This window comes from Trachinotus anak, unplaced genomic scaffold, assembly GCF_046630095.1.
Source record: "Trachinotus anak isolate AG129_WGS33_773 ecotype Australia unplaced genomic scaffold, CSIRO_AGI_Tana_v1 ptg000004l, whole genome shotgun sequence".
Taxonomy (NCBI): domain Eukaryota; kingdom Metazoa; phylum Chordata; class Actinopteri; order Carangiformes; family Carangidae; genus Trachinotus; species Trachinotus anak.
The window spans coordinates 15,305,532-15,327,069 of record NW_027273855.1 but is presented as its reverse complement, the minus strand read 5'-3'; the positions used below and the strand labels follow the sequence as shown (position 1 = coordinate 15,327,069).

The 21,538-nt window shown below is 41.0% G+C and overlaps 3 protein-coding genes across 6 annotated transcripts; all 3 read right to left on the bottom strand.

Annotated features, from left to right (window-relative positions):
- Positions 1-390: 390 nt before the first annotated feature.
- Positions 391-8,195, bottom strand: lad1 (ladinin). Of its 4 annotated transcripts, XM_071476322.1 has the most exons (14): positions 8,039-8,195; positions 7,099-7,269; positions 6,193-6,526; positions 4,966-5,039; positions 4,042-4,213; positions 3,672-3,764; positions 3,268-3,311; positions 3,139-3,181; positions 2,738-2,787; positions 2,579-2,645; positions 2,316-2,450; positions 1,843-1,932; positions 1,183-1,273; positions 391-952 (listed from the first exon to the last, which is right to left on the bottom strand). In XM_071476322.1, coding segments are annotated over exons 1-14 (1,404 nt in total). In that variant the 5' UTR covers positions 8,077-8,195; the 3' UTR covers positions 391-950. The 4 variants fall into 4 exon arrangements, with proteins under 4 accessions (XP_071332423.1, XP_071332425.1, XP_071332422.1 ...); XM_071476324.1 differs by lacking the exon at positions 1,843-1,932; XM_071476321.1 differs by lacking the exon at positions 391-952 and having other exon boundaries at positions 1,175-1,273.
- A 2,133-nt stretch (positions 8,196-10,328) lies between these two features.
- On the bottom strand, positions 10,329-12,852 carry tnni1a (troponin I type 1a (skeletal, slow)). The gene is made up of 5 exons (XM_071474996.1): positions 12,802-12,852; positions 12,442-12,573; positions 11,951-12,040; positions 11,624-11,800; positions 10,329-11,002 (listed from the first exon to the last, which is right to left on the bottom strand). Exons 1-5 carry the CDS (start codon positions 12,808-12,810, stop codon positions 10,898-10,900), a joined length of 513 nt encoding a protein of 170 aa, XP_071331097.1. The 5' UTR covers positions 12,811-12,852; the 3' UTR covers positions 10,329-10,897.
- A 5,843-nt stretch (positions 12,853-18,695) lies between these two features.
- On the bottom strand, positions 18,696-21,225 carry phlda3 (pleckstrin homology-like domain, family A, member 3). The gene is made up of 2 exons (XM_071476320.1): positions 20,436-21,225; positions 18,696-19,310 (listed from the first exon to the last, which is right to left on the bottom strand). Exon 1 carries the CDS (start codon positions 20,866-20,868, stop codon positions 20,437-20,439), a length of 432 nt encoding a protein of 143 aa, XP_071332421.1. The 5' UTR covers positions 20,869-21,225; the 3' UTR covers positions 18,696-19,310; position 20,436.
- Between the last annotated feature and the right edge of the window lie 313 nt (positions 21,226-21,538).

Sequence of the window (21,538 nt, the reverse complement as noted above, 5' to 3'; positions counted from 1 at the left end):
GTGGGTCTCAGAGGGCAAAGGGACTGACTGTGTGGTGGGGAAGAGGCTTTAGGACCCTTTGTTGTGTTATTAATAAACTTTTTAGATAGCATGTACTCTCCTTTATCACCATTCCCAAAAAAGGCTGCTGGGCGCAGTGCCTAAACGATCCAGATAAGTCCACAGTTGCTCACAGACAATGATTCACACTCATATACACACACACACACACACACACAAACTGAGGCACCCAACCATGTATGGCATCCTGCCACTGACAAAACACAGGCATACAACTCTTATCTGCATTTTCCCTCCTCTGAGATAAGTCATGTACAGATGCTTTTTATGACTACACACTGTCTCTGTATTGTGTGAGTGAGCAAATAAAAAAAAAATATGGCAGACATATGTAGGAAAACATTTTATTCCTTAGACAGGCAGCATCTTGCCCACAAGGACGCACAGAATAAACAAAAATTATATTTTGGCAGATCAGACAAAAACATATAATTAAAACTCCAGAGTTCCCACTACTGTTATTCAATAAACACGAGCTTTAAGACCTTCACCTGTTTAAAGTGCTTGAGAAAAATTACACAAAATTAAAGCAAACAGCTGAAGAGTTTTAAAACAAATATGTCACTGCCGTTTCTCTTTTCTATCACTTTCCTTATACTCTGCATAGTTTGCTTTTTTACTCTTTTCCCTTACTCCACTGAACGTCCTTCCTATCAAGCCTCCTAATTTTTAAAAGCAGATTCCTCCTTTTCAGTCCTTTAAAGCTACAACCCAGCTCACTGATTTCTCTGATTCTCCCATCTGTTCCTCCTGTGTGCTTTGGCAGTGACAAAAAAAACAAAAAACAAAAAACAAAAAAACAACATATATAAAGCCTGAAGAAGCAATCAATCAGTCATGGCATTCATTAATCCTCCAGTTCTCTTCACCTCCTCCTGCCATCTTCTTCATCCTGCAAATTACAGCAGAGAAAGGCAAGAAATTATTATTCAAGAAGTACTTTTTGATTCCATATTTAAATATAAAGTTATGTCAAAGTTTCTGGCAGTTTTAGATCTGCTTTATTTAAATGGTGTTATACACAACAGTTTTTGTAGTAATGTCCAGACAATGAGGTCTTACTGCATGTTACTACATGCAGTGTGGCACAGTAATCCCACCTGTCGGACATGTTTCACTTACAGATTTTTCCGGGGCTGGATTTGGAGACACTGTCCTCCCCTCTGTTCTCAAACAAGCTCCTCTTACTGGTGATGTTCACATGTCTCAAGTCCTATTAATCAAAAATAGAAAAAAGATGAAACTTATTTCTAAAAGGCAATTACCCCCTGACACAGCAGTAAAAACGGCAGAAAGGAGAGAAAATATAGACTCTGTATAACAAGATGTGCTTGTATCTTATGCCTTGCATTAATTTCTCTGTAAGGTTTTTGCTCAGATATAACAGAAACTATACCTTACTGTTACTGTTATTTCTTGGAAACTTATCTGAACTTATGAAATAACTTCTTAACCAAAACTTCCCAAAGTTAAGCCAACTGGATTTTCTATTAAACGCTGAGCTTAAGTCTCTAATCACCACAAGTCAAACATCCCCCATGATAACAGAACAGAAAAAGGATAGAGAATGCCTGTAAAATGACTGTAAAACGTAAAACTAATCAAAAGTAAGCAGCACAAACAAAAAAGGATAAAAGCCGTCCTGCTCAGGACACTGAGGCACATGTAACTGAAAGAGCACTACTGCCCTCTAGCAGCCACTACACTTGTCTAACTTTTTACATGACGCAGTTTCAGTAGATATGCTGCAATGCAAATAGCCTGATTATCAGGTGACTGTACAGTAGGACTGTGTGAAGGCCCAGTTTGGTTGGTCTTGTTGAGCCAGCGGTTAATCCGGTCCGACATTCCTGTTGCGAAGCTCCTAAATTCCTGGTAACACCAGAGATGTGAAATAATCAGAACCCATTCATGTTAATAGTATCATTGCATAGCTGTAACTTTACCTGTTACACAAGTTTAACTATTTTATAGCTATTAATAATGTGGTGTGTGTGTACAACAGTTTATTACTACTCTTGTAAACCATTTCAATAAGTGTTCCTTACCCAAAATCCCCTGTAGTTATTATTATCATTATGTTTGTTTGTTTCATTTTTTATTTTATATTGTGTATTTATTAATCTTTGTTTTATTTACAGTCTGTATTTTTTTTAATTGTATGCCTACTGTGTCTTTGCAGTCATTGCTAAAAATCAAAGTGCAAACGTGTGTCTAATACGGAGCATAAAGTGGATTGTGAGCAATGAGTTTACCTGTCGGGAAACTCCGGGGCTGGTGGGGGCTGCTTGCTGCTGCTCCTTCTCAAAGAGCCCTCTCTTCCTGGACACCTCGTCCAGCAGGAACAGGGTCCTCTGGGTCACGTCTGGAGATTTCATCATTTCTGACTTCTACACACAGAGTCCAGACAATACACCATGAATAATACTGACAGTTGGTGTAGACTAGAGTAAGAAGATAGTTACTTTTACTGCATTGGAAAGCTTAGTTATGATGTTTTGTGGGCTGAGAGTCTGACCTGTGCAGCCTGAGCCAGTCTCTCCATCTTCTCCTGGATGGCCCTGGACGAAATCCTCTGCCTAGAGCTGGAAAAAACAGAAAACACACACATATGCACTCGTCCAGTTGTATTCACTCACTTTTTAACTGAAATTAAACTTGATTAAAATCAACTCACTTTCTTGTGAAAGATGACGGTTTGTCTTCATCTTCATTTTGGTCCTGGTCCTAAACCATGGATATTTAATATTAGATACACTATAAATCATCTATGTGCAACATTACAACAAATGACATACATTTTCTTTTCAAAATCCTTGTCAACATATGTCATCTTTTTACTCAACCGATATTGAAGGAACATCTTCCTGTTTAAGGTGCAGATGTAATGAATTACAGTAAATCTCACTAAGAAATTGAATATAAGCCTAAAATCTACCACAGTGATCATTTTATCATTTATAAATGTTCACTTATCTTTTTTAAATAATTGCAAAAACAGGTTATTATTGTTATTATTTTATCATTATATATCTTTATGTTTAGAGCAGGTGCTATTATTACTATTATTACACTTACTGTGTTGGATTCAAACTTCTTGGTGGCCATCCTCACACTCGCACTAAAACAGAATGAAACCGTTTGCATTTAAACTAAAGGGAGACGGACACAAGGTGACTCAAAGTAAAATCAGGGATGTTTGCTTACCTCCTCTGCAGTGGTGTGCTCTCCTCTTCTTTCTTCCTCATCATCTGTGGAGGACCAAGTGGAGGACCAAGAGTAAGACAAGTGTGTGTGTGTTAGCAGACCTTACTGTCTTGCAAACGCCAGAAGCTAATGGTCAGCTCAATCATCAGCCTCCCTCTTGTGATGTGTTAGGGTGTTAACAAAGCAACCAGTCACCGGTCGCAGCTGGTAAATATTGCTTCAGAAATTAGCATAAGCCCAAAGCTTGAGAGGCACAAGCAAATCATCCTGAACTGATAGTCTGACACATGACACAAGATTAAATCATGTTTTAATAGTCAAATAGGCAAAAGTTAATGTTGGCATGTCCTTGGGACGACATGTGCATGCATGTTTGTGTGCGTGGGTTAGGTTGATGTGTTTACCCTGAAAGATACAGTCCTGGAACTCTGTCTGATGAAGGCAGGTTTGGTCGTCTGCTCAAAGTTGCCGTTGGAGGAAGAGCCATTCTCGCTGGTCTGAGGTAAAGTAAAATAACTTCAACTTCACTGCTGCAGAGGATCAAACTTGACTATTCCCAGGCAGAGGAAGGTTCCAACTATGGAGCCAGTACTAGTTTGTTAACATTGGCACAAGGACTGTGACTTTCACTCATCTAACACTGGATGGTGCTGTTGTTTTATTGAATGAATAAGCAGCTGCGTCAGCACTTTGCAAGCACTTTGACAAGCAAAACATGGAGCACAGATAGTTATGTTGTAAATGATGTCATCTGACAGGGTATCGTTAAACTACCTCCTGTGTGTGTCCGTTCTGAACAGGGCTTTGAGCTCCTCTGGGAGAGGGACTCTGACAGGGCGAGGGCCAGTGTTCTCGAGGTGACAAGGGGGCAGTCGGAGAGCAAGGGCTCATGGGAGTTGAGCGCCCGCTGAAAGAGGGACTCTTGTCGAGCGAGATGGACACAGAACTGCAACAGCAGAAACAAAAGTGAACTGAAAGGTCAGTTGAAGATGTGCATGAGAAAGCAGCCAGTGATCCAGGACAAACTCACAGTCAAGCTGCCGAGCATTAAAGTCTTTACTGTACCCTGTTCACCAGGCTCCTTCTGATATATTGTTTTGTACGATCTGTCTCTACTCCTCTAGGGCTATAACAGTTCAACATGCCAAAACACTGTTGAACAGATGATGACATTTTGATCCCTTAGAATAACAGGCTGGCAACATCATCAAACTGACAAATAGCAAAGTGATATAAAACAGGCTCATGAAACCAGCCCTCTTTTCTGTCAGGTTCACAGAGGTTTAAAGAAATTCAAGCACCACTAAAGTCAGGCAAGGAGGAGCCGGACTCACAGCAGGACGTCATAATGCTTCCAAACAATAAAAAGATTCTACAGAGAGCCAGAGATGCCTGGCTGCCTCACTGTCCCATTATCCCAGATGAGATCTTGCCAGCTGATCATGATAAGACAGAGGTCTGTGTATGTGCATTAAACACTGTAGCCTATATACTGTATTAATAATGAGGTATATGTTAAACTATATTTAGCATTTAGAAATTTGACATCTAAATCTAAATATATAAGTCTCTAAATCTAAATAAACCTCTGTCTCTTAAAAACTGGTTTGTAGGTACATATGATTGCCTTAGTGCAGTTTATTATTTAAACAATGAACTAAGTATTTTACAATACAATAGAAAGTTCTGCTTGTTAACCTGACAAACTTGCGAGCCGGGTTGGATGGTGGCCTGGGATCAGGGTCTTTCCTCTGCGACTCGCCATTTTCATGCTAACAAAGAGACAAAGAGCAGAAACAATCAACATGAGCGCACAGTGTACAAGCTTTTGTACAGAGCCACCTGAGACACACCTTGCATTACGTAACGTTGCACTGTTATGGCCCCATTTGCAGTAACACTGAATTAGAGCTGCCTGCAAGTGTAATAAAAGATAAAAGTTCAAATTATGACCTTAAACACACCTTATCAATGTTTTATAGAAGATTTGCATGCTCTCTTGATTCACAGGAAGAGTGCAAGTCCGGAGATGAATATACAAACAGTATTTCCCTCTATTTCTTTGAACTGTATTATTATCTTAAATTATATAGTGTGTCTACTCAAAGAAAATATACCAAAGCTAGCATCTATGACGTGTCTGTTTATGTGTGAGCATCATGTACTCTCTCCTTATGTCTTTGTTCACTTAAATAATGTCAGTAATGTGCACTGAATATTTCCATCTTCACAGAAAAACAAGAGTAGGGGCAGACGTTGGTGAGTTGTTTTTGTTTTAGAATCTAGAAAAAGATTAACACGACTCTCAGTCTGTGTGGGGTAACAGTTAACCGTGGTTAACCACACTGCAGGGTGACACCGTTTGTAGCGCTGTGTTATGACTCAGTGAGGCATTCATCGCTGGAATTTTGAGTGAGGGTTTGTTGACTGTTTGTCTACCTGTCTTTACAGAGGATTTGTCTCTACATATCATTTAGGAATAGCAATGTCGGCCGGTCCACCACTTTGGTCCAGACTGAAATATCTCAACAACTATTGGATGGATTGCCATGAAATTTTGCACAGACATTCAAGGTGCCAAGAGGGTGAATCCAAATGACTTTGGTGATTTCCTGACCCTCTATCACCACCAGCAGGAAAAGTTGTCACTTAAACATCTCACTGAAACATCTCAAAATCTACTACAGAAATTTGCACAAAATACTGCACAGCCACCATCAGGTCAAAAGGTCAGCTTGTCCAATACTTTGGTTTATAAATGCATGCTTGCGAAACTAACAGTCCCATCAGCCTCAGTTTTACTTTGTGATTTGTTGCACTTGTTGTCATATGATAACTCCACTAGGTTTACAAGTCAAATGGCAAATTGGTTCACTAAATATCTCTTTTGCTCTGCTTAAAGGTAGTGAGTGACTCCAGTCTTACTTTTCTGCTTGTGATGTTAGTGCTGGTGCTGGTGCTGGTGCTGGAGCTGGAGCTGGAGCTGGAGCTGCTGCTGCTGCTGCTGGGTCTGTAAGAGACTGTTTTCTGGGGAGGTTGTGGTTTGGATGTGGTTTTCACAGAGGAAACCACACTGCCCTGCTCCTCATCCAAGTCCCCCAGTAACTCAACCCTGGCACCCCCTCCTCCTCCTCTGCTAGCCTCTGCTTCATCCTCGTCTTCCTCTTTCTGTCGTCTCAGTGTCTCCACATGTCTCATCCTCCGCTTTTCGTCACGGACTCGCAACATCTCCACGAAGTCCAGTTGCATTTGCTCCACACTGGAAAAAAATGCATGCATGTGAACGACTGATGTATATGATGGATAGTCTCTGGAGAGAGGTGAGAGGACCTGTCTGTCCTGTGTCTGATCAGGTTTCTCTAATGAAAGGCTCTATAGTTCCTTTCTCTCTTTGAAGACTGCTTCTGCTCCAGGCACTCAGCTGGAGCTGTATTTGACAGCCTTTCATACTTTCTATGCACGATATCAGGTTTTTGATTTGTGTTTGAAAAGTATACAGATGACACACTCCCATGGGCCAAAAGTGTAAGAATCCTCTCTCTTTGCTTCTAAAATCCAACCAGTGAAAGCTGTACCATGAAAGAAGATGAATTCTTACATAGCAACCTCCCTGTGGCTTTCTTACATGGCAAAAACAAACAAGAAAAAGAAAGCTGGGGAGAATAAAAGAAAGAAAGAGAGATAGCAGCAAAAATAGCAGTAGGTAAAGAAACAGAGAGAGGAGGAGCAGAGCACACACTTATGGCTAACAAACATGATCAGAAAGTCTACAGATCAAACTCTGGCAAGTATGAATCAATAAATGCTATTTTACTAAATCATGAGAATAACCTGCTGAGGCCTTGGGACGTCTCACTTGTGGAGTCTGTCCCAAAGGGGCTGTCGCTGGTGGTCATGTCTCTAGGTGCATCTGGATCAGCGGTGCTGCTTGAGCTCTTCACCCTCCTCCTCTTCTCCCTCTCCACCTCCTCCTCGTCCTCCATTGTCCACTGGCGTGCCAGGCTGAGGGCAGAGTCATAATGACCACAGGGAACATAATAATCGGCAAATGTGAACACAAAACAGAAAATGAAACAGAGGCAGAGACGAGGCCTGACAAGAATGGAGCTACACAATGCAATCAGTCAGACAATCAATCTGCTTTTATGAAGTCTACAGAAATGAATTCACTGAACAGCTTGTTTTGGTAGTTGAAAAGCAGAGATTACAGTTATAATAACCGTTACACAAAACCTGTTGTACTTGTTCATCAAGTGTTTTATTAGCAAAGTCACAGTTGGCGTCTTGTCTGAGTAACTTTAAATCAACAGTTCAGTTTAGTACTATGCGTCATGTGTGTAGAAAACACAGCATTTATTAGCCTGTTTATTACTATTTATTAGCCTGGCAGTGCGGCAAAGGGTTGATGTTATTCAGGGGCACAACTATTTCTTGACTTTAACTGTGACTTTATAGCTTATTATTCAAGCATCACAGCAAAGGAAGCGCCTGTAATAATATTAGTAATGACATCAAAGGAAATAGAGAGTAGCACAATGTTAGAGATGTTAGAGGTTAATGTAGGCTCATTAGGCTGCTGACTACAGATATTGCAAAGTCCCTAAATTAATATTACAAAATCCTTCTTATTCAATATTGGCTGCTTGACTCTTATAGTGAAGTCAGCTCAGTGAATAAAGTTAAACGCCATGACATCTACTGCCAAAAAGCCACAGCTGCAGAAGGTGTCATACTCTCTTTAGAAAAATCAAAGTGCCAGCAATTACCTTACCTGGACAAAGCCGACCAGTTTTTCCGACTGATGGACATATTGGACCAAACAAGATAAAATAAATAACGTTTCCAGGTGCACTTCACTCACAGACAGGAAAAAGTCGACTGACTGGGACTCTGAGGGCGGCAGTCAAATAACAGTCAGTGCGACACAAAGCAGTCCACCTTTACCCTGGCGGTGTCACATGACCACAAAGGTAAGCTACCCACCTGTGAGAGAGAGAGAGAGAGAGAGAGAGAGAGAGAGAGAGCGCTTTTCCTTGTATGGTGTAAGTGTGACAGTTGTGATAGCTGTGACAGTCACTCCTGCAAAGCCTGTTTTTATGACCTGATATTGTAGCAGGTACAAGAACAACAAAATAGAATCAGATATTTGCAGCTAATATACACAAAACAAGATGACAAAAACATCAGTTAAAATGAGTTTTTAAAAAAAAAACAAAGTTCAGTTGAATTTGATTGATCAATGGCAAACAGGAAAGTATGTAACAATGTTTTAATGCATGTCCAGCTGGGTTTTGTTGAGTTGTTGCATTGGGCAGTGAGTCTCTTTGTAGTGTGAGTCAGACTGTTTGCTTTGCTATGTGAGGCCACACCTTTTCGCTAGAGCCCAGTGTATAGGACTCTGACCCAGAATCAGACTCAGTCCATCCACACACACACACACACACACACACCTTCGACTTAACCTGGCTTTATACTGCACCTGTACCTGCGCTCACCAGGAGGGCACAAAAAACAGGTGGAACTACTATTGTGATAACTGATAAAGTGGAGCACTTGATTTTTCCTTCTTTTGTGCATGTGTAAACATGCGCCTGCTCCACTCATATTTGGAGAAGACTGGCTTATAGCAGGTACCATTAAGATGCTATCTTATGGAACCAATTTGCTTGTCACTCCCCGGCCAAAGAAGCAATGCAGACATCGGTGCTGTTTCATTTCAAGCACTGAAGACTGAATGTCGTGTGCATTTGTGTCAATGTGTGTCCTTACTGTCCCTTGAAAACTAAAATTAGCCTTACATTTTCAGGGAAGACCTGACCACATAAATGGAAGTGAAACAGACCCCCCTCCCCCCACGCACACACACACACACACACACACACACCCCTCCCTCCCCCATTCATGAGGGGAAATGGCTCTTCAGGTTCTTTGCATTCACATGGGATAAGGCGATAAGGATTAAAGTCCCATTACGGAAACACTTTACAGAGCGTGCTTTATGAGCATGCAAAACAGACTGCAGCAAAAAGGGACTGTTTTACAGCTGTGGACAGCTGGCAGGCATAAGAATATGTGTGCAACATGTAAGCTCTTTCCAGAACTGCTTCTATATGACAGGTACATTTCTTTTTGTTAATACATTCCTTCTACAGTTCTCTGATATAAAACAATCCACAACCATACGTTGTATGTGGTGCTGTGAACAAGAACAATGCTAGCATTTTTTTAGTTGTTGTGATGTTTACCATGTTCACCATCTTCGTTTAGCAGGTTAGCCTGCTAACATATACAAATTAAGACTGAATACAAAGTAGAGCTGAGACTGATGGCGGCGTTGTTAGTTTTGCAGGTAATTGGTTATGAACTTAAGTTTTAGACAAATTAAAATTTCACCTGTTGGTGGCACTAGATGAAAAAAAATCAAAACAATTCATCCAATAGTTGTTGAAATATTTTAGACTCAGCAAACAGACCAACATTGCCATCCCCAGAGCAATGCTGCCGGCATGGCCCAAACAGCCAAGTGCAGCCATGAATTCTTGAAGCTGTGACAGAGCAAATCTCTGTTGACCCCAGACTGGAGAGGTAAAAATCCTGTTTGATTTAGTGCTCAAATTTCACAGACAGCGAAATTACTCTGGCAAATACTTGGGCCACATATTTATGTTTCTTCAGACCCACTATATGTCTGGGTCTTCGGCCCAAGTCCAGCCTGTGTAAAGCATAATTGTCAGATGGTCCTTCCAAATCTGGTCCATGTGTCTGAGTAGGAGCAAAAAGCTTTCAAGATTATCTGTGTGTGTGTGTGTGTGTGTGTGTGTGTGTGTGTGTGTGTGTGTGTGTGCCAGAATTTTGCTATATCAGCTTAACCTGTAAAGTATAACATTGATATCTGTGCTGTACCTCTAACACATGTAGCTTGCACTACTACAAGGCGAAGACAGCTGTAAGAGAAGACAGTTACCTTAAAGTATCAAAGCTTCCCAAAATTTTTTTTCTTATTCCACTGTAGTCGTTGTTCATTGAGCACACATTTGCACAGAAAAAAAAACACAAGGAAATTAGACTTGATTGTTTTATTGTTGTGTCAGCTTTCGTGTAAATACAGCTGATGCACATCATCTTTTTTACAGTTCATAAAACCGCAACCCATGCTTATAGTTAATCCCGATGCAAGAATATGAAATATGCAATTTCATTTGGCCAGATCATTGGCTATAATATCATTAGGCCTGATGAATAAGTCACCATACCATCCACATTTGGTTATTAGAGATACAAGTTGCACATTTTGACATTTCTGTGCAAACAAAAGGAGCTACATAACTGGGGTTCATGCACAAGATCAGTTATGTGAACAATATAAATAACTGTATTTGGCCAATGTCTATATCTATGTAAGTATATTGATTTTTAACACCTTATCAATGAACAGCAAACAGAAGAGGAGAAAACCTTTCGTGAGTGTGGCAACATCTTCTCACCTCCATAGCAGGAGCATACTCAGTGATGACAGCACGAGACAGAAAATGCAGAAGCTGCAAAAAACTGTAACAAAAACTGTAAACAAAACCAATTCAGGTACAGCAGGAGTGATGGTGCTCACATGACACCAGCCCGCCTTCTGTGTTCACTGGGCAGGACCCTTAGCAGCATCGAACATCTTCTTCCTTCCCTCCATCCCTGACATGGCCTCCACATTTTTCCTCCAGTCACTGTCTTCTACTGGCCTCTTCTACAGATAGATACAGTAGATAGATGGATGGAAGGAGGGATGATATCAAAGATTGAGAACAGTCTTTGTTGTTTTTTTAGAGCAAGTTCAGATGTTCTTGTTGTATCTAAGCCTTTGAGACTCATGCTGCCAACTGGGAATTCCCATGTAAGAATACTGTACCTGTGAAATTAGTTCACAGCTCCTGGGTGCAAAGACACACACATCTATGCAAGCACATGCACAGACACACACACACACACACACACACACACACACGCACACGCACACACACACACACACACACACACACACACACACTGACCAGTGAGCACAACCGGTCACAAAAGCTACTCTTCTGTGTACAATGGGATCATTGTTTTGTGTACTCTCTCTCACATACACACACACACACACACGGTCACCGCCCTGCATTAGCCTGCTGCTCGATATCTCAAACACACCTTTAACACACACAAATGCACATTTCAGGTGCTCCGTGGTGCTTTCAGTGATGATGTCATGTGTATATTTGAAACTTCACAGCTACCTTGCACGCTTGCCCTTAGGAAGGTACACAGCTTGCTTGGTGTGTGTGTGTGTGTGTGTGTGTGTGTGTGTGTTTTGTACATCAATACAAACCTTCTCTGTGTCCTCTTTCTTGACGGACTTGAGGTTGGCTCGGAGGTCCATGGAGACTTTGTGCTTGGAGCCCAGCAGCGAACGGAGGATGGCGTCAGCAGACACACGAACACGCCGAAGATTAGGCCTCTTGAATTTCCCCCTGAGATCCAACACCTTGATGTTCAGATCTTTAATCTGGGCCAGGGACAAAGAGTTTCTCACTGTGACAGTTCTAAAACATCCTAAAAGTAGGGCTTTATAAAATGTCACATTAATTAAGATGTTAACATGCCGAGTTCTATCCAGACCACAGGGAAATGGGCTGGGAAAATATCACATACCCACCTCACGTGTATTGAGCATAACTTTGGCCTCAATGTCATATCGCTCCTCATCCACCACATCTATTTTGGCATGGAGCTCCCTGCAGAGATCCTATACATGTGCATGCATAAGACACACCCACAACAAAGTGATAAATATTGTACACGTTATGAGAATGATTTAGCTGATTTCCAGAGCATTGTTAAATTCATGCATTTAGGGAAGTATATTCCTTAAAGCAATCAATATGAATGAGCTGTAATGACTTGGATTCCTTTAACTGAATTGGGAAAAATATTTAGAGATTTATTGATTTTTAATAGAGTAGGCAAGGGCGAGAGTAATGAGTCAGAGTTCTTGAAAATATACCTATTGAAAAAAGATATCTTCTGCTTGGATTCCCTGCAGTTTAATGGGAGATGCAGCTTCTTTAGCAGCTTTAACTGGTTTTGAATTCCTGGGAAGTGAGTGGAGAGAAGAATGAGAGAATTCTGGGAGCTTGAGGATATTACCTGTAGCTGTCCAAGGCTCAGACTGTTGGTGTTTAGAGGGGGAGCTCTCTCTGCCAGATACTTGTGTTTTTCCTCCTCTTTAACAAGGATCTCCTGCTCCAATTCCTCCTTGGCCTTTGCCACCATCAGACTCTGCACAAATATGAATCAACATGTAATATGATAATGCATTACATGATGCTTTTCTCTCGAGAATATTCTTTCAGGTACAAGGTGAAACACCGGGGGCTCATAGTACGTACTCTGGATATTCAGGGTTACTGAATATCAGGGGAATCATAACAGATGCAAAGAACATGACCTCTGCTGCTCTCCTGTGGTTAAACATATGTATTACAAAAAATGTCAAAGCTGACTTACCTTGAGCATCAGCTTCCTTGAAGCTGAGATCTTTGGTTTCCTCTGGATGGAGAGCACAATTGAGGACATTGCCAACACAGTTAAAATGTTAGTCGCTCACTTGCAGTTTAACAGTATATTACCTGAATATTTTTGGCAATAAGAGAGTGTTCTGTAATGGTCAATGATAAACTGGACTTACCTCTGGCCTGTTAAAGAAAGAAAGACCAAAGTTTAGAGACAATGCCTTAACAGTCAAAAGTGTTTGTAAGTGTGTCTATGTGTGTGAATGAGTAAATGGTCTATAATAAGAACACAAAGCCTGGTCACTCACACATGTTCAGGCATCCTGCTGATTAGATCTCACTGGAGGAGAGACAGAAGAGATTAGAAACACACACACACATAATGAACAGTTGTCAGTGTTTGCTCATCAGCTTTTTTTGAGGCCAGATCATCTTTCTGCTCTTCGGTACGAGCGCTCTCTCAGAATATGGAGTCAGTTTCAATATATGAAACCTGGCCAGTCGTAGAAAACACTTCAAACTGACTTCTACCCTCTTGCTGCTTAACACTGTCTTGACACTTGATTTCTTTATAAAATAAAACAAAATAAACATTTTTTTTTCTCTATAACACTGCAGGACTTTCCAAAACCACTGGAAATTTATTGTACAAGTACTTAGAAAGTACTTAGTAAGTAGAAAAATTATTGTTTTGTTTCACAGAGGGTACTTCTGGAGTTGGTTGGGAGGTATGTGGAGAGATTGTAGAGTAGTTCAACTAATTTGAAAAAAATATTACAATTATATATTACAGTTTGAATGAAAAGAAATATATCTTCACTATGATTACTCTTTGAGTCAGCTGTAACAGTGAACACCATGTGTTGAGAGTACAGGAAAACTAGTTGGCAAGCAGGCAGAAAGAGTGAAACAACTAAAAATATGGATGAACAGTTCGAATACTTTGCTAAAAGCTGTGGATAAATGGGTGAAACAGATAGCTTAAACTTAATGGTTAAAAATGATATATTATAAGTAATTGTGCAGATTGATCGATAGCTGATGATTGAAATACAAAGCAAAGAGTAATGGATAAACATTTGTAAATAGTTAGTTAAGTGTATTAAATAAATCAATACCAAGTTTAAGGTAATGGGTAAACAATTTTAGTAGTTACCTTAAAGTAACACATAAGTGGTTGAAATCCATCCACTAAATAGTTGAAATTGTTTGACAAAAGTAAGGATGAATGGTGGTGGAGTGATGGTAGAGATGGTAGAGTTGTCTCACAAAAAGTGAAAAAAAAGGTTGGTATGGTGTACTGATCTAAGTTTCCCTAAATGCAGCTGTTATGTCTGGTTTTAAGGTTATTGAGGTTTTGAGATCTCTGCTGCTGTGATTTGTATCCACCCCAGTATAATAATAATGGAGTTTTGTTTGTGGTGCGTCAAAAATGTACATTAGAGAAACTCAGTACCACAATATAACAAATTCGTAGACCTCACTGACTGTGGAAAGAAGTTTCACTTGAGTAAAATTGTCTACCAACTGCAAAAATCATGAAAAGTGTGACATATTTAACTGGACATAAGATGAAGCTGTATTTCAACTCATTTAATTTGTCAATTTATCCCTGTAGTTATTTTACCCCTCCTCTCCCTCAGTCTCATGACCTTCTGCCCTTTATCAAATCATCAAGCAATTAACAGCACTCTGTCTCACCTTATCTCACCCTTTCTCTGTTTATACCCCTCTGCCATTTATACTAGCAGGTTTGAGTTGTGAATGATGTGACCTAAGATCTCCTTGTATAACGTGGTTACTTGCTGCCCAAGCGGATTAGGAAAATTCCAGACTGATAGCCATCCCTCATCCATCTCCCTCGTCTCTCATCCCCATCTTTCTCCTCAGGATTATCTCAGGGAGAGGAATTTAGAGTGGCCTGTCTCCCCAAATAGACCAGGGGACATCTGATAGACAGCTGTGGAGGGTGATTGTGCTGTGGGGGTGCCCAGCCTGGATTAGGGATTTACCACCAGTAACCCATGGATGCTTATGAGCCTCTGTGGTGCAGCCAACTTGGCAATGCAAAAATCAGCCAAAGGTGCTTTGGAAAGTTCACGCCTGCCTTGAATTTGAGCTGCTTTGGCTACAGATTTAAACCAACTAGTTCATATTATTTCAGTTGATCGACAATGTTCTGGTTAATGCAGTTATGGTTTAGGTACAGTTACAGCCCCAAAGGTGAAATCATGCTGCTAATATAACTACATTAAAAGAACTTTATAGCTCTGTACATTTCTATTCATGTCCTTGTTTACTGGATTGAAATTATATACTGTACACTGGCCCCCATCAATCACATGGAATCTGCAGCTCTGCCAGATCTGTTTGAAGGCGACTACATTTCCACTACATAAACCATTAGATCCAGAAGTGTTTGAACTTTTGATTAAAGTCAAATTTTCAACTTTTAAAGTCAAATTCGATTTAAGTCATTTTTTCAACAATTAAATGGTTGTACCAGACAAAACTATTCAAACTGTCATCCATGCACAGAAGGAAGAGCACCCCACCTGAAAAACGTTATAAACCACACCATGAAGGGACCTTACCAGTGTCAGAAGCAGGAGAGAGAGATGTGACAGCGGCAGAGGCAGGATGGACAGATCAGAGATGAGGTCAATGTTTTGGTGTCCCTCTATTTAACTGCACCCCTGATTGTCTCTCTCTCTCTTTCTCTTTTGTTAGTGGAGGCTATTATTAGTCAGGCCCATCTCACTTACTCTCTCATCTTGCTCTGTCCAGTCATCTCTCACAGATTCATTATAAACCAGAGGCCAGCAGTTACAGCCTGAAGCTTTGACCTTGCACAACACAGGAGGATGAAGGCAACTCATGATGAGCTACAGACTGGAGTTTGTATGTTTGTTCCGTTCAAAGATTGCCTGAGAGGGGAATGTTATACTGAATTTTTATCCACACGTAGCTTAAGGGATGGCAACTTTTGGTCCAGACTGAAGCATTTAACCAACTATTAGATGTATCGCAGTGGCATTTTTACAGACATGCATGGTCCCCAGAAGATGAATCATACTGACTTTAGTGATCCCCTGACTTTCCTTCAGAACCAGCAGCAGGTCAAGTTTTGAGCTAACCAGTAAAATATCAATCAACATTTAATCAATGGATGGCCACTAAATTTGTAAGGGCATTTATCCCAAAAATTAGTTCAAAGGACATTGGTGATCACTTGACTTTTCCTCTAGCTCCATCCTAAGATCAACAATGTACCTTTGTTTACAACCAAATACCTGCGAAACCAATGGCATTCCTACCAACCTCTACTTTGTGTTAATTGCCAATTAGCAAATATTGACATGCTAACACGCTAAACTGAGATTGGTTAACATGGCGCACAGTACCTGCTAAACATCAGCATGTTAACATTATCATTTGAGCGTTTTAGCATGCTGACAGTAGCATCTAGCTCAAAGCATTGCTGTGGCTAAGCTTGCAGATCTGGTAGCATGGCTGTAGATTCCTGTTTACCCACACCTAAATCTCACAGGGCTGATCAAAATGCAAGACATGCCTGTCTTGCAAGGAGGCCCTTGGGAAAATTTTGTAACTGCAAAATCTTGTATTAAGCCTCCCAGACAAACCCTCTTGACAGACAAAATGAAACTTAAGGACACCATCTGTAAGCCAAAAGAAAATGAAGGCGTGCCCCAACCACCAATTTCCAAACACTGGATTGGAACCACGTATTACTTCCAAATAAAATAAATATGCAACACTAAATCAAAGTTGTTTAAGTTTTCCTCATCTAAAAGTGAAATTTATAAATTAAATGTTAGAATTAAGCTGCAATTTATATGGCCAAAAAAGCTGATTAGACTTTAACATCTGCACATGAGCAGCATTGACATTCCACCTCGAAGGCTCAGTCCAAGACAGTCATGTCCTTCATTGGGGTATAGCATTGTACCATAATGTAAAAAAATATACAGATATGTCATTATTGTTATGTGTACACCTGTAACTACCTATTTTTGTAATTTTGTAATTTTATCTCTGCTACACTATTACAGGAGTGTTATGGTTTTATGATGCGGTGTATTTTCAACAACAAAAATAACTGGAGCATTTTCATGACTTTTCTGTATATAATAAGTACTGGTGAAATTTACCATAGTGTTGTAGTATTGAGGTAGTGAATAAATTACCATGATGACATTTTTATGATGTTATCACAGTAACTGTAATTCTTTTTTAGTATTTATATTTCCTGTATTTATTTCACTTCTCCTGGGTCTGATTGTAATTTCATTAATTTTGTCTGCCAAGATTTTTTTGGCATTACCCTCTTATACCCTCTAGATTGTAGATATATTACAATACTTATAATTACAACGAGAATGTTGTGAGAATATTGCACATACAAAGTTAACATGGTTCAACAAATTCCAGGAACCTTCCAGAGGAGAAACTATGAAACATTTCCCAGTGATATGGTATTTCAAGTTTATGAATGTATGATGATGTAATGTATATGACAGCAGGATGAAAAATACACTCGCGAAAATAAACACATACGCAAGACAACTGTGATGTTGGCTCAGTTAGCTTTAATCATGAATCAAATAGAAGCTTGCATGAAGGCTTGCCAAAAACTTAAATGTGCAAACCACTGAGAAGTCTCTCTCACATACACAGCCAACTGTGCACGAAGAAGTTCTCTCCACTTACAGTAACAGAAGAGAGACAGACCTCTAGTGGTTAAACACTCACGTAACAGAAAGCAGCTCAGTTTGCTCCTGAGAGGAAATATGTCACTTTGTCAACTTTTTGAAGAATAATCTGGGGTCAGAAAAAAGTTTGCACGTATGTTTTTCCCTTTCTCAAAGCACTGATAAACTAATCAGGTGGCTGTCCTATTTGCAATAACACGATTGTCAAAATAAGGCAAACAGTCTTGTTCTGACAAACACTCATGCAACTCTAGATTGCCCCGTGTTCTAGTATTTGGTTTATGAAATGGTCGGTTTATGCAGGTGTGTGTTTATCTGCTGAGAAAACCAGATACCCTGGAGAGAGGTTGTGATGTTTAGACAGGGCATTTCACTAAGTAGTGTGAGCACACAGACTCTGAAGGACTGTATTTTTAGGACGCACGCACACACACACACACACACACACACACACATTCCTCCATAGATCTTCTTCACATACTGTATTCTGTGTATTTACTACAGCCTGCACAGACACACTTTTTAGTACAATGATCCATCACTGGGTGCCTCTGCTCCTTGCAGCACTCCTGGTCCCTTGCTGACTCATGCGGTGTGGCTGGCTTTGGGGCTTTCCACAGCAACGAGAGAAGTTGCTACACAATCAGCCCTTTATCCCTGACCTGCACTCCACAACCACACACAGCTCATACACAGACTGCTATATTCTTGACGCACACATACACACACATACACACACACACAAATCAAGCTTGAATGCACAACATATGCTGTTACTCGCTCACGAATGTCTGCTGATGCAGGGACCTTGCTGAATTTCATGCTGGGTGTGCACATAAACTCCTGTAGGTGAATATGTGTGGGTGGATGTTGGTATGCCTCTGGCTCACTGAGATTCTCATTAGTCCTCCACACTGCTCAGAACAAAAGGTGTCCTGGCCACAGTGCATGTGTCTGTGTATCTGGGGTGTGTGTATTTTCCAGAGGCTATAACAGCAAGGTTACACCACAACTGGAAACAAGCTTAGTAATTAATGGTCTGAACCTAAAATAAACTGCAACTGCCTGTTTTGCACTAAGAGACATTATATGCTCGAGAGAAGTGAGGCTTCGTACAGAAGTAGGAACTCAAGTGAAAAATATCAGTACTCTGTGATTCCTGAAAAGATTTATTTTATTATTTTAAGCATGTAATACTGTACATGGTTTCAGCAAATATATAGAATATAATAATATGAGCAAAATACGTATTCTTCATGTTCAGCTTAAAAAAAAAACATGCAGATGTATTCAGTCTATAACAAAAGTTTTCAAAGCCGGTCAAATGGCAATGAGTTTCCATCAAAAGTAAGACTGAAGAAACAAAATGACTCCTGATTCAGCAATGTTGGAAAGTGGTGGGAAAACATGCCAAAAATAGAAGACATTTTTAAAACATCAAGGCACAGGTGTAAACAGTGTCCCGGCTCCAGTTTTTGTCCAAAGGAATCTTTTCCTTATGCCACGATGTCCATTCTGTCAGGCAATGACAGAAAAAAAACATATCCATGCTTACAGTATTTCAGGTTCCTATGCTTTGTGTGACAGTGTGAATAAGCTCATAGGAATACAAGAGTGTCTGCAGCAATTGTTCTCAGTCCATTAATCCATATTCACTGTTGGCTCTTCTGTACATCCCATCATGCTGTGCACCGCAGTATCAGGCCCATGGATCTGATGTCTTCCACCCTTCACCGCTCTGATTGGTTCACTCCCAGGAAAATAGAAAGGCCTGAGATAGAGAAGACAGATTTTTAATATTCAGTTGTTACTTTATATATTGGACACTGATGGCAGCTGATGGTGTCACTACAAAGTGCATTTGTAGTGAGTTATAGCACACTGTTACCACGGCTACTAAGTTAATTTGGGCACTTGACTTCTGCAGCTCTCTTAAGGAAGCATCGCTGTAGATTCCTGAACTGTGAGCTCATAGTTCAGACTTACACACTCAGTTCATGAACATTTGAGATATCACTAACCAGTTTCTGTTTCAGCTCATAATACTGTTGTCATAAGATGACGACCTAAATATTGAAAAGCTGAAAAGATATATGGGGCACTTAGCTCTGTTCACACCATGTGCTCAATCGTCTTCATGTCAGTTAAATACATAAGCGATTGCTCTCTGTGTGTGTGTGAGTGTGTGTGTGTGCGCGCGCGTGTTTAAATATACTTGGCTGTCTAGTGAGGGAGAGGCAGGCAGATGTTATTTTGGAGGCTCACATTGCATCGTAATTATGTCCTCAAGTGAGAGTGGGTTTGTGTCCTGAGAAGACTGTGGTGCACTCAAGGCGGTTGATGACTATGGTCAGGAAACATTGACGTGACTTTGACTCAACAGTGGAATATCTAATCACTGAAGCGCAACTTGTAAATAACCTTTAACATGATTGAAACTTGAGGCTTGAGCACTTCTCAGCCACGTGCCCCCTTATCCCCAAGAGTGTGGATGTTTTCATTCCATCCAATCACTGCACCAGCTTGTTTCAGCTATTAGCACCCCTTTTACCACAGAGGGGGAGATTACCACTGCTGCACTATTTGGAGTGTTTGAGTCTTTGAGGGATGACAACCTCTAGCAGGAAGGAGGGGAAATTTACCTTCACACTTGAGGGTTTTAAGTGATGCTTTGAGGTGTGTTTGACTGTCAGTGTCAGAAACACAAAGTTAGTACTGAGAGTGAACCTGAGATATTCCAGTGACTGGAGGGTGAGGTGTTCCACTCAGTCCCCCAAGCCCCCAAACTAATAACATTTAACACTAAATACAGTATTATATAAACATCTTTTCAAATCGAGCCTATATTTTTTTTTAATGAAAAACCCAGTCCATTTCACCTTTCACCTTCCCTTACCTCAGAGCTCCACATCCTCCCCTGTGCTGCCCAGGTGTGCTGTGGACAGGTGGCGGTTCCTCCCTGTCTGAATGGCCTGCAGGTTTTTATAGCGCACCAGTGCCAGAGCAATCTCCGCGTTCCACGCCGTGCCGTCCTGCGGACACCGAAAGTCAATTTCCTTCCCCGTAGCCATGACCACGGTGAAGTACACCAGCCCCCGCTTGTACTCCACACAGTCCACCGTCACCATGCGCTCAAAGCGGAGCTCCTTGGTTTTGGAGCTCCACGCCGAGCCCGGAGCATCACCGCCGCCGCCGCCGCCGCCTTTGCAGTTGTGCAGGCGCAGCCCTTCCTCGGTGAGCACGCAGCGCTTCTTCTTCCACAGCTGGAGGAGCCCGCTGCTTCGCTTCTCCAGCCGCCCGTCTCTCATCACCTTGACCGGGAGCGACATGGCCGCGCCGGGCCACGGTCCTCACACAGAGCTCAAACTTAGAGAGTCTTCAGGCAGTGGTGCGCCTCAGGATGGATCAATTAAATACACATCTTGTGTGCCATCGGTGCTATGTGTCCCTCAGGAATAATAATAAAAAAACAAACAAACAAAACATAGGTAGTTTGAGCTATAGCATTGGTAATGACAGCCTACACAGTAACTGTCAGAGTATAGTCTGTGTGAATAAATCCAATCTGTGCGCACTGACAGCTTGGTAGGCTGGTCTGCATGGATATGTTTGAACATGCCCGGCTCCTCTGTGGACCTTCTCCCCTTCAACTAGAACACACCGCCTCCTCCCGGTGACGACAGAAGGACGCACGGTCTGTTTATGAAATTCCCTGCTTGTGTGTGTGTGTGTGTGTGTGTGTGTGTGTGTGCGCATTTGACTGTACGTCTGGGTTTTAAAGCACTCTGTGTTGTGTTTATGTGTTAACTGATATACAGGTAAGTGGGTTTAACCACCTCCCACTTACGTCTAGGGGCACCTGCTCAGAAAAAGCTGCCACACACACACGCACACACACACACACACACACACACATCTTCCAGTATAAATAAACAAAAAGAAATGAGTTAGTGAAATCGCTTTTAGCTCCAAAGAGTGTTTATGTGTTTATGACAAGCT